This window comes from Neoarius graeffei, chromosome 25, assembly GCF_027579695.1.
Source record: "Neoarius graeffei isolate fNeoGra1 chromosome 25, fNeoGra1.pri, whole genome shotgun sequence".
NCBI classification, from domain to species: domain Eukaryota; kingdom Metazoa; phylum Chordata; class Actinopteri; order Siluriformes; family Ariidae; genus Neoarius; species Neoarius graeffei.
This window is the reverse complement of record NC_083593.1, coordinates 43,471,270-43,485,064: the sequence shown is the minus strand read 5'-3', so window position 1 is coordinate 43,485,064 and position 13,795 is coordinate 43,471,270. Positions and strand designations below refer to the sequence as shown.

Here is a 13,795-nt window from a genome sequence, read left to right as displayed (position 1 = left end):
TGTAAATTACTGAGTCGCTGGCTGAACCTTTCAGAGGATTGCCTTACATGCTGTGCTGGGAGTAGAACTGGATGAAATAAATTGACCATAAGGAAAGTAATTTTGGAGAGTGAGTTATGTTGGTTAACAAATCAACAGTGGTGGGTGGGCCGTGTTAGCTACATCAGAACTTTCCTTGTAGTGTTAGGTAAGCATTAGCCACTTGCTTGTTTCACTAAATAAAGATGAGAATTTTATTGATTCCTTTTAGAGTCATATTGGTTCCAACTGATTCCTGATACAATTCTTTGATTTCTGTTGATTCTTATTAATTCCTTATGGAATCATATTCATTACCTCTGATTCCAAATAGAGTCATATTGATACTTGTTGATTCCTGATTGACTCATCTTGAATCCATATGGAGTTATATTGATCTTGAAGAAGTCATTTTGATTCCTGATGGAGTCATTTTGATTCCTGATGGAGTCATATTGATTATCTTTGATCACCTTTGATTTGGAGTCGACTTGGGAGTCGTATTGATTCAACATTGCTTCCAACCTACCTGTTCATCTCTGAGGAGCTATTTACTCCTTATCAAGTCATACTGATTTTAATAGATTCCTGGTGGATCTATTTCTCACCTTAATTCAAACTGATACCTGATTGGGTTAAATTAATTCCTGTTGGAGTTTACCTTGCTCCAATAGACATTCAGTGACTGAAGTTGCTCAAAGAGACATGGATAGGACATGACAGGTTCTACCAAGAAACAACTAGCCTGTTCCATTGTGTTATATAATGATTCTCCTCCTGTTGTCTCTATTTTCAATCTAGAAAAACATAGGCTGACTATGGAAATAGCTTGGACAGCACATTCTTGGTATCCTACATTAATTTCATTATAGAATACTCTTTTAGCTTATTCCTAATCCCTGTTTGTGACTGGAGAGGACATATAAAGTGAAAAATTATAAGTGGGTCTGCAAATATGTTTATTACACTACTGTATATGGCCAAATGCTTGTGAACACCTGGCAATCCCACCCATATGAGGGTCTTCCCCAAACTGTTGACACAAAGTTGGAAGCACACCACTGTATAGAATGTCTTCATATGCTGTAGAATTACAGTTTCCCTTCACTGGAACCCAAGAAACCCAAACACGTTACAGCATGACAATGTCCCTGTGCACAAAGTGAGCTCCATAAATACATAGGTTGTTCATGTTGAACAATTCAAATGGCCTGGAGACAGCCCAGTCCTCAGTCCCACTAAACACCAATGGGATGAATTGGAATGCCAGGTCTTCTCGGCCTGACATCAGTACCTGACCTCATTAATGTTCTGGTGTCTGAATGGGTAGAAATTTCCACAGCCACCTTCCGATATATCTTGGAAAGCCCTCCCAAAAGACTGGAGGCTGTTACAGCAGCAAAAGGGCAAATGACTTTGGAATCTGATATTCAACAAGGACATATAGGCATGATGGTGAGGTGTCCACATACTTTTGGCCATATTTTTAGTAATCTTTGGTTAAAACACCATTTTAGACAAGACAGAATTAAAACCAAGACTATAACCATAACCAGTGGAGTCAGAATCAAGACAGAGTATGACAGAGGGGTGAGACCAAGACGAGACCAACACCACACATGCCCAAGTCCAAGTCAAGACTGATATTCAGATGTGTTAATTTGCTGGTCTAGGTCAAGTCCAGATGCTCAGATGTGTTAATTTGCTGATCCAAGTCAAGTTCAGATGCTCAAATGTGTTCATTTCCTGGTTGTGGTATCTACAGTATCTAGGACACACATAGGACATTTTTGGCATAGCCCATTCTTCTTGCAAGTGTTGCAGTGTAATCTTATTTTATATCATTGCTACATAAAGCACACATGGGTGGGGGGTGTTTGTTCAGGGAGCATGTATGAGGTAAATGAAACGAGTTTGCTAGGTTTTTTGTGTTTGTTTTAAAGAAATGCAACAGGAAGCAGTGCAGCACAAATTAGGTTCTGCAAATTAAAGCACATTTCCTTTTATTTAAGCATACAGCAAGTAAAAACAATGCATTTAAAACTAGAGTTTGTTTTGGCCCATACTGTACAACAGTCTGAGACCAAATACAGCTGTGAATTACAAGTACAGTATTTGTGCGATATTATTTTTAACTAAAGAGGATGAAGTATTTTGAAACATAGTCACTAGCCTAGGGTGGTGCCAAAATGTAATCTTTGTAGGCAAAGATTGAGACAAAACTTTACCTGAGTTTATGACAAGACCAAGATTTTGGTCTTGTGTACCACAACACTACCGTATAGTGTACGTGAGCACCAATGGTAACGTTTGAAAAAAAGCTGCACGACAGACAGGATGACCTATTGTCTGAGAAGCTTCCTCCTGTATATGAATATCTAAACAAAGCTAGATATATTACCATACTATCCTAGTATAACAACAGTCAAAAGAGGGAGATTAGCAAATTCATCATAAAACTTTGTATTAGCATTCCTAATAGTGCAGGATCTGTACCAATTAATGAGCACCGCTTTCAGCCAACAGAATCATTTGTGACCTTCATATCGACAAATTAGTATATAAGCTAGATGTTAAAGGAGGATCGATGATCAAGGATATATTTATAATCCCTGAGGGGAAATTTGTTCCACAGGTCAGCAGTATCCATACAAACTCACTCACTTCTTCCAGCTTGTCCCACTTGTGTATGTGGGGTCACTGCCATGTGGACTCTATTGATCCACACGCCAGCTCGATTTTACACCGGATACCCCTGCTACCGCAACCCTCCTTTGCCCAGGTTTGGGAAATAACCATTCACACACATTCATGCCTATGGACAATTTAGAGTAGCCAGTTAACCTAACCGCATGTCTTTGGACTGTGGGGGAAACCGGAGTGCTCGGTGGAAACCCACATAGACACAGGGAGAACATACAAACTCTACACAGAAAGGCCCATCAGCCACTGGGCTCGAACCCAGAAGCTTCTTCCTGTAAGGCGACAGTGCAAACCACTGCACCACCATGCTGCCTGGCAGTAGCCACACAAACATCAGACAAATAATAAAGAGACATTAAATACAACATAAAAATCCAATTCTCTCTTTATTTGGCATATCACTGCAGTGATATGGCCGCTCTGACAGCTCCAGCCATCAAAGTTTCTCGGGAAGAATTACAGTAGTGGTTTCCCATTGCCTTCTACTGGATTATTATAGAGGTTTTCTCCTCTCAACCATTTCACACACATGGACAACTTAGAGTAGCCAGTTAACCTAACCGCATGTCTTTGGACTGTGGGGGAAACCAGAGCACCTGGCGGAAACCCACATAGACACAGGGAGAACATACAAACTCCACACAGAAAGGCCCCTGTCGGCCACTGGGCTCGAACCCAGAAGCTTGTTCCTGTAAGGCGACAGTGCTAACAACTGCACTACCATGCCTTCCAGCAGTAGCCACACAAACATCAGACAAATAATAAATAGACAATAAATACAACATGAAAATCTCATTGGGTTATTTAAAAGGCAATGGCAACTCCTTGAACAATGGGTGGCTAGGGCTGGTCCTGACCTTCAAAGTTCTGACCTGGTACAGATAGGTTAAGTCATTCAAGGTTGTACCTACAAGTTTGCTGTACACTTTGACAATACCCTGCAATCCATTTCAAAGGGTTTTCAAAATCATGCACACAAAATGAGATACCATGTACCGGTAGCACCCTGTTGGGTTCTTTGTTTTGTGCTTCTGAGGGAAACTTTCACTGCACAAAAATACCCCAGAATCTGGACATGGTTTTGCTTGGATATTTCAAACTATGACCCATATATGATGAAATCCATGTTGGGTACTCTCTGATTATGATATTGTCAAAAAAAAATCTCCAAATATGCTCCAGATTCATGCAAGAATGAAATAAATAAATAAATAAATAAATAAATAAATATCCAGATTCTTGGCGTCTTGGCGCAGTGTTTTCTGATGTTTTCTTGTTTGATTCCTGTTGGAGTTTACTCTTGTTAGAATTAACATCCATGGACTAAGTGATTGCTAAATCAGCAAACTTTCCAAAGTAGAACCACTTTGACAAAGCTAGAAGCCATCCCCGGCCTCTTTTTTTTAAGAGAGTAAGACAGACAGATGAGTCATAACAGTGAAGCTGCCTGTTCCCAGAAACAATATGGTTTGTGTTTAACTTTATTTATGCAGGCTTACAGATAAAGTCAAAGTGAAACTAACAGTGCTATATCCACCTTGTCACTGAAATTATCAAGATTTTTTTTCCCCTTGAGACCCCCTTTTGAGGTTATTAGTCTTAAATTTTGCAATGTTCAGCAGTTTTAATTTAAACTGTTGTTTTGAAATATTCATTTCACAACAGCCACCATATGTGCTGTTCCTATTTAAGGTCATATTTCTTGTAAATTTGTCCACCCTTCAGAGCTTGATTAATGAGGAACAGAGCTAGCTTTGATTCACTGACTGCTTAGGTTTCTCCACTGTGTGACTCATTTGAGATCTATTGCCTTTCATGGCCCAGGTCTAGAGGTCTAGAAGGCTCAGTAGATCAAGAATGCTATTTCAGCAGTTTATGATGCTAATTAATCTCTTTCCGTCTCTTTTTCTGTCTCTCTCTCAGCTCCTAAAATCACCACCTTACTTGAGACAGTTGATGCTTTACTGGATCATAATGCTACTTTTATATGTGAGGTTGATTCACACCCTCTAGCAGATATAACATGGATGCGTAATAATTACCCTATACGGTTAGTAAGCATGTCATAAATTTGCCATTAATTAACACTTCTTATAAGATTTAATCATAATAATCTTCTGTTTATTACAGGCACTATGACTCTCGATACATTATTAGAGAAAATGGCCAAATGTTGATCATTCCCAATGTGAAGGACATAGACAGTGGAGAATATTGTTGCACCGCCGATAATGGGATTGGAGAACCAGCCAAAAGCTGTGGGGCTTTGCAGCTCAAGATGAGTACGTTTTCTATATTGTATCTGTTTCTATTCTATGTTTTCTATGTTATAAACAGGGCTTTGAACCAGAATTTTTTTCCTATTGGTTCGTTCCGAACAGAAACGGAATTTTAACGTTTCCGGTTTTGGGTTCCACCATTAAATAGACGTTCCCGAACCGGTTAGAACAAAAAAAATTTCGTTCCCGGAACGGTTAATTACGTTCCCTGTCAGCTGTTTAACAAATGGCTATAAAATTATGTCTCTGTCTCATCCAGCTTAAGCCAAATGTAGGCTAATTCTATTACAACCTTCATTAAATAAGACAAGAAATAATTCAAAACAATTATTATTTCAAATGTTGGCGATTTGGATTCTCAGTATGTCTTCCCATCTACACAAACAGAAAAAGTGCCAAAAATGAAAGATAATTCGTTTAGTGTGTTACCAAAGGCTAGTCAGGCCCTATAGAGGGCTACCGCATGACATCACCGCACCGCGAGATTTTGTTAGGCGCCATATTGGAAGTACACATCTATGCAAGTACATACATTCATAACAAACTACAGCTGAAATGTAGCCAGGGCCGGTTCTGCCCTAATCTGGACCCGGGTGCAACATCGCGCAACCCCCCCCAAAAAAAACATCAGTCTAAATCAGGACAACCATCACATAACTATAACTATAAACATTTTATATCAACTATTTTAACTAAATGGGCTATAATAAATAAGCCTGCAGGCAGCCACGGCGGGCTGCCTCAGAAAAGTAACCATTCAATGACACAACTGAAAGCCTGCAGCCACGGCAGGCTGCCTCAGAAAAGTAACCATTTGTCCTACCTTAAAACTCGTTTTGCATTTTCTGCCTCCTTTTTTGTATTTTCGACCCTCCGTTTATTTTCTTTCCTTTTCTGAAAACCCGAGTTGTGTCCAGGCATTTTGTTCTGCTACCAACAAACTAACTCGTCAGGTCTCGTCTCTCGAGCCCGCGATGATTCCCGTGGGAAGTGCAACAACTGATACATTTTTACAAACAACCAATAAACAGCCAATAGGGAGGTTGCATCGTTCAGGCTCTTCTTTGCTCAGACACTCAGTAATGCACTTACTCACTAGTAGTCCACCTTCCCGCTCTCTCCATTCAATCAGCGAACGTCACACAGGAAGTGAACCCCAGCGGGTCATAGAAACTTGCGCAGGAGAAGAATGACTTTTTTATTTGTAGGCTACAGAAACTTTGAGGAACGAAATAAAAACCGGTATTAACCGGTTACCATTATTTTTAATAAGCGTTTCTGTTCTGGAACATAAAAAATAATAAAGTTTCTGGTTTCGTTTCTGTTCCATGTAAAATAGAAAAAGTTCCCGGTTTTCGTTTTCATTCCTTGAACCGGTTCAAAGCCCTGGTTATAAATGATAGTTTAAATGTGAAGAGATCATTCCATGACTCCAAATATGAGCTACAGTCTCTTACATAACCAGAAACCTGATGCTCTGTTGTTATAATGACCTCAAAAGAAGTTCATGACCTTCTCAGGAGAATGCTAGTCTTTACATCATGTTTCGAGTCCCTCTGTTTGGCGATTTATTTGCTACTTATTTAGGGCAAATGAAGATGTTTCAGTTGGGACCAGCACTATCGACATGATGTGTGAATTCTGGCTATGATAGTTCCTCAACCTCAGCTACATCACTCGAGTAAATAACTGGTCTCAAATTGGGATGGTTGTGGCACTATTTTTTTTTAAATCCTGGTTGTACAGTTATTGTTTTTGTTTGTATCTGTGTATGATATTTCCTGACAAATCTAGTTAGTTCTATTTTCCAAAACATAAACAAACAATCTAATAGCCTAATTTAATTGACAAGGCAAAGTACTAAGAATGAAGTAAATACATAGAGTAGCATTGTCATATTCATAAATAGGGTATTTGTTTGTCCAACAAGCTTCATATCTAATTGCTCAATCATGCCTGCATGAAAAATCTCCTGTGCATGCAACTTTTTTGCCATAAACCCCATCTTGATGGGATCCAGTCTCAACCAGGTGTCCTGTGAACCTTTCTGGATAGCAATATTAATTAAAAAAGTAAGAAAATTTGTGTGTCTCCTATTTGTATTTGTATCAGTTTAGAGCACATTATTTGCCCAATAATATTTCACAGTTATTCCACGAAATCAAGTCATACATGATAGCTGAGGAGGTGCATCGCACCAAACTGGCTATAAGCGATGTACGATGAGATTTCATGGAATAATTGTTTTATTCTATTCACATTCACTGGATTTTAAGAAACAGAGCATTTTTATTATTTTTTTTGCAAATTCAATAACTAAAAAGTCCGCCATTTTGTTTTTCTCTACTCACAGTATATGAGCTGACAGCCTAGTAGTAGAGTAGCCAATCACAGCGTGCAATTGCTCATATCCAGTGAATGTGGATAGAATAATAATTCATATTCGTATGCACGTACATCCCTACCGTTGATACACAGTGGAAATGGCTCTAGTTCTTTAATTAAATATTAATCAGAAGATATTATCAAATCTTTAAATCAGTTTGCAAAGCCATGCTAAGTCAGAATTGCATTTGGGCTTCTGCATTAAAGGAGAACTGAAGTTATTTTTAAACTTGCTTTATTTATTAATTAACGTGTTATTCAATTATGTTTTTGGTTTTAGCAACCTTATATTGTGACTCATATTGTCAACTAATTGCCTCGTCTCGTCTCGTCTTCTTCCGCTTTATCCGGGACCGGGTCGCGGAGGCAGCAGTCTAAGCAGGGAAGCCCAAACTTCCCTTTCCCCAGACACCTCGGCCAGCTCCTCGGGAAGAACACCGAGGCGTTCCCAGGCCAGCCGAGAGACATAGTCCCTCCAGCGTGTCCTGGGTCTTCCCCGGGGCCTCCTCCCGGGGGGACATGCCTGGAACACCTCCCCAGGGAGGCGTCCAGGAGGCATCCGAAAAAGATGCCCGAGCCACCTCAGCTGATTCCTCTCGATGTGGAGCAGCAGCGGCTCTACTCCGAGCTCCTCCCGAGTGACTGTGCTTCTCACCCTATCTCTAAGGGAGCGCCCAGCCACCCTGCGAAGGAAACTCATTTCGGCCGCTTGTATCCGCGATCTTGTCCTTTCGGTCATTACCCAAAGCTCATGACCATAGGTGAGAGTCGGAACGTAGATCGACCGGTAAATTGAGAGCTTCGCCTTTTGGCTCAGCTCCTTCTTCACCACAACGGACCGGTAAAGCGACAGCATCACTGCGGAGGCTGCACCGATCCGCCTGTCGATCTCACGCTCCATCCTTCCCTCACTCGTGAACAAGATCCCGAGATACTTAAACTCCTCCACTTGAGGCAGAACTTCTCCACCAACCTGGAGAGGGCAAGCCACCCTTTTCCGGTCGAGAACCATGGCCTCGGACTTGGAGGTGCTGATTCTCATCCCAGCCGCTTCACACTCGACTGCAAACCGCCCCAGTGCATGCTGAAGGTCCTGGTTTGAAGAAGCCAACAGGACAACATCATCCGCAAAAAGCAGAGATGAAATCCTGTGGTTCCCAAACAGGATTCCTTCTGGCCCCTGGCTGCGCCTAGAAATTCTGTCCATAAAAATTATGAACAGAACCGGTGACAAAGGGCAGCCCTGCCGGAGTCCAACATGCACTGGGAACAGGTCTGACTTACTGCCGGCAATGCGAACCAGACTCCTGCTCCGTTCGTACAGGGACCGGACAGCCCTTAGCAAAGAGCCCCGAACCCCATACTCCCGAAGCACCCCCCACAGAATACTACGGGGGACACGGTCGAATGCCTTCTCCAGATCCACAAAGCACATGTGGACTGGTTGGGCAAACTCCCATGAACCCTCGAGCACCCTATGAAGGGTATAGAGCTGGTCCAGTGTTCCGCGACCAGGACGAAAACCGCATTGTTCCTCCTGGATCCGAGGTTCGACTATTGGTCGAATTCTCCTCTCCAGTACCCTGGAGTAAACCTTCCCTGGGAGGCTGAGAAGTGTGATTCCCCTATAATTGGGGCACACTCTCCGGTCCCCTTTCTTAAAAAGAGGGACCACCACCCCAGTCTGCCACTCCAGAGGCACTGTCCCTGACCGCCACGCAATGTTGCAGAGGCGTGTCAACCAAGACAGCCCCACAACATCCAGAGACTTGAGATACTCAGGGCGGATCTCATCCACCCCCGGTGCCTTGCCACCGAGGAGCTTGCAAACCACCTCAGTGACTTCGGCTTGGGTAATGGACGAGTCCACCTCTGAGTCATCAGCCTCAGTCTCCTCAGTGGAAGACATGACGGTGGGATTGAGGAGATCCTCAAAGTATTCCTTCCACCGCCCGACAATGTCCCCAGTCGAGGTCAACAGCTCCCCACCCGCACTGTAAACAGTGTTGGCAGAGTACTGCTTCCCCCTCCTGAGGCGCCGGACGGTTTGCCAGAATTTCTTCGAGGCCGACCGATAGTCCTTCTCCATGGCCTCCCCGAACTCCTCCCAGTTCCGAGTTTTTGCCTCCGCAACTGCCCGAGCTGCAGCACGCCTGGCCTGCCGATACCCGTCAGCTGCCTCGGGAGTCCTGGAGGTTAACATGGCCCGATAGGACTCCTTCTTCAGCTTGACGGCATCCCTTACTTCTGGTGTCCACCACCGGGTTCGGGGATTGCCGCCACGACAGGCACCGGAGACCTTGCGGCCACAGCTCCGAACAGCTGCGTCCACAATGGAGGTAGAGAACATGGTCCACTCAGACTCAATGTCCCCCGCCTCCCTCGGAAGCTGGGAACAGCTCTCCCAGAGGTGGGAGTTAAAGACCTCCCCAACAGAGTGCTCGGCCAGACGTTCCCAGCAGACCCTCACCATACGTTTGGGCCTGCCAGGTCTGTCCAGCTTCCTCCTCCGCCAGCGGATCCAACTCACCACCAGGTGGTGATCAGTTGACAGCTCAGCCCCTCTCTTCACCCGAGTGTCCAAGACATAGGGCCAGAGATCAGATGAAACGACTACAAAGTCTATCATTGACCTCCGACCTAAGGTGTCCTGGTGCCACGTGCACTTATGGACACCCCTATGCTCGAACATGGTGTTCGTTATGGACAAACCGTGACTAGCACAGAAGTCCAATAACAAAACACCACTCGGGTTCAGATCGGGGAGGCCGTTCCTCCCAACCACGCCCCTCCAGGTGTCACTGTCATCTCCCACGTGAGCATTGAAGTCCCCCAGTAACACAATGGAGTCCCCAGTCTGAGCACTCCTCAGTACCTCTCCCAGGGACTCCAAGAAGGCCGGATACTCTATACTGCTATTTGGGCCATAGGCACAAACAACAGCAAGAGCCCTCTCCCCAATCCGAAGGCGCAGCGAGGCGACCCTCTCGTTCACTGGGGTAAACTCCAACACATGGCGGCTGAGCTGGGGAGCTATAAGCAAGCCCACACCAGCCCGCCGCCGCTCACCACGGGCGACTCCAGAGAAGTGGAGAGTCCAGCCCCTCTCGAGGAGCTGGGTTCCAGAGCCCAAGCTGTGCGTGGAGGTGAGCCCGACTATCTCTAGCCGGTACCTCTCAACCTCCCGCACAAGCTCAGGCTCTTTCCCCCCCAGCGAAGTGACATTCCATGTCCCAACAGCCAGCCGCTGTGTCCGGGGATCAGGTCGTCGAGGCCCCTGCCTTCGACTGCCACCCAATCCACATTGCACCAGTCCCCTACTGCTACCTCTGTGGGTGGTGAACCCACAGGAGGTCGGGCCCACGTCACCTCTTCGGGCTGAGCCCGGCCGGGCCCCATGGGCAAAGGCCCGGCCACCAAGCGCTCGCATACGAGCCCCAACCCCGGGCCTGGCTCCAGGGTGGGGCCCCGGCTGCGTCATCCCGGGCGACGTCACGGTCCTCGGATTTTTCTCCATAGGGGTTTTGGTGAACTGCTCTTAGTCTGGCCTGTCACCTAGGACCTGTCTGCCTTGGGAAACCCTGACAGGGGCATAATGCCCCCGACAACATAGCTCCTAGGATCATTCAAGCACACAAACCCCTCCACCACAATAAGGTGGCAGTTCAAGGAGGGGTCAAAAGAACTCAACTAATTGCAATTAAATATTAAACTTATCAGCCTGTTCGGTTTTTAGCCATGTTGAATTTAGTTTGTTTGGTCCACGGCAGGCGTCGCTTATCAGTGTGATCTTCACGAGACTTGTGTGAAACTTCGAAACGTGAAGTGTCAGCGCCGCCATTTTGAAAACTGTTTTCCAAATGAAATATTGCACAAAAACGAGTTTAAATGACGATTACTGCCTACTTTTTTCAAACTTTCCTGATTGCCATCAAAACAACCAAAACTTCCGGCTTGATTACATCAGCATTCGAAAGAGGGCGTGCGTGTATTTTGACAGCGTTGGCAGATGTTGGTCACTTTGATTTCCACTGTACGTTTTACTTCCGTCCTATGATGTCTCGCACAGGTCTCAGTGAATCTCGTTTACGGCCATGGCTTTGACATATGGACTGATATATTACAGAGCATATTTCAAACACTCATAACTTGCTATAGCAGTGAGAAAACAGCGATCAAAAATGCATTCCTATATTTAATAAAATGAGATAAATAGAATTTTGATAATAAAACATTTGCCTCCAGTTCTCCTTTAATGCAAACTAAGAAAATATATGATTCAGCTGACTGACTGATTGATTGATTGATTGATTGATTGATTGATTGATTGATTGATTGATTGATTGATTGATTTACAACCCCGATTCCAAAAAAGTTGGGACAAAGTACAAATTGTAAATAAAAACGGAATGCAATGATGTGGAAGTTTCAAAATTCCATATTTTATTCAGAATAGAACATAGATGACATATCAAATGTTTAAACTGAGAAAATGTATCATTTAAAGAGAAAAATGAGGTGATTTTAAATTTCATGACAACAACACATCTCAAAAAAGTTGGGACAAGGCCATGTTTACCACTGTGAGACATCCCCTTTTCTCTTTACAACAGTCTGTAAACGTCTGGGGACTGAGGAGACAAGTTGCTCAAGTTTAGGGATAGGAATGTTAACCCATTCTTGTCTAATGTAGGATTCTAGTTGCTCAACTGTCTTAGGTCTTTTTTGTCATATCTTCTGTTTTATGACGCGCCAAATGTTTTCTGTGGGCGAAAGATCTGGACTGCAGGCTGGCCAGTTCAGTACCCAGACCCTTCTTCTACGCAGCCATGATGCTGTAATTGATGCAGTATGTGGTTTGGCATTGTCATGTTGGAAAATGCAAGGTCTTCCCTGAAAGAAACGTCATCTGGATGGGAACATATGTTGCTCTAGAACCTGGATATACCTTTCAGCATTGATGGTGTCTTTCCAGATGTGTAAGCTGCCCATGCTACACGCACTAATGCAACCCCATACCATCAGAGATGCAGGCTTCTGAACTGAGTGCTGATAACAACTTGGGTCGTCCTTCTCCTCTTTAGTCCGAATGATACGGCGTCCCTGATTTCCATAAAGAACTTCAAATTTTGATTCGTCTGACCACAGAACAGTTTTCCACTTTGCCACAGTTCATTTTAAATGAGCCTTGGCCCAGAGAAGACATCTGCGCTTCTGGATCATGTTTAGATACAGCTTCTTCTTTGAACTATAGAGTTTTAGCTGGCAACAGCAGATGGCATGGTGAATTGTGTTCACAGATAATGTTCTCTGGAAATATTCCTGAGCCCATTTTGTGATTTCCAATACAGAAGCATGCCTGTATGTGATGCAGTGCTGTCTAAGGGCCCGAAGATCACGGGCCCCCAGTATGGTTTTCTGGCCTTGACCCTTATGCACAGAGATTCTTCCAGATTCTCTGAATCTTTTGATGATATTATGCACTGTAGATGATGATATGTTCAAACTCTTTGCAATTTTACACTGTCGAACTCCTTTCTGATATTGCTCCACTATTTGTCGGCGCAGAATTAGGGGGATTGGTGATCCTCTTCCCATCTTTACTTCTGAGAGCCACTGCCACTCCAAGATGCTCTTTTTATACCCAGTCATGTTAATGACCTATTGCCAATTGACCTAATGAGTTGCAATTTGGTCCTCCAGCTGTTCCTTTTTTGTACCTTTAACTTTTCCAGCCTCTTATTGCCCCTGTCCCAACTTTTTTGAGATGTGTTGCTGTCATGAAATTTCAAATGAGCCAATATTTGGCATGAAATTTCAAAATGTCTCACTTTCGACATTTGATATGTTGTCTATGTTCTACTGTGAATACAATATCAGTTTTTGAGATTTGTTAATTATTGCATTCCGTTTTTATTTACAATTTGTACTTTGTCCCAACTTTTTTGGAATTGGGGTTGTACTTTGATGTTATTTTATTTTATTTAGCTAGCAACCAGTTAAGCAGTCCTGGCCTGGTTCCTTTGAAGGTTTTTCAGTTTGTCCTTCTGAAGGAATCTTTAATCTTTATTTTACTGTAAAACTTAATAAAAAGTATTTCTCTTTCAGATACAGAAACTCTATATTACATCGCATATTTCAAACACTCATAACTTGCTCTAGCAGTGACAAAATAGCTATCAAAAATTCATTCCTATATTTAATAAAGTGAGATAAATAGAATTTTGATGATAAAAAATTGCCTTCAGTTCTCCTTTAAAAATGTTTTTTTAAAAAAAGATCTTCAGCTGCTCACTACTACTAATACTGAACATTAAAGAAACAATTTGTCATGAAAACTTACAATTATACTGAAAACACTGACGTCTTCCTCTTTTTCCAACTGACTGTTACTTGAGTTGGCTTTTAAG

At 43.3% G+C, this 13,795-nt stretch overlaps 1 protein-coding gene across 1 annotated transcript in view; it reads left to right on the top strand.

The window, feature by feature from the left end:
- musk (muscle, skeletal, receptor tyrosine kinase) overlaps window positions 1–13,795 on the top strand; it is a 59,396-nt gene that overhangs the window by 1,842 nt on the left and 43,759 nt on the right. The window contains exons 2-3 of the mRNA XM_060908245.1: window positions 4,645–4,771; window positions 4,852–5,003. Of these exons, the coding sequence (XP_060764228.1) occupies window positions 4,645–4,771; window positions 4,852–5,003 (279 nt within the window). The remainder of the gene's footprint in view (window positions 1–4,644; window positions 4,772–4,851; window positions 5,004–13,795) is intronic.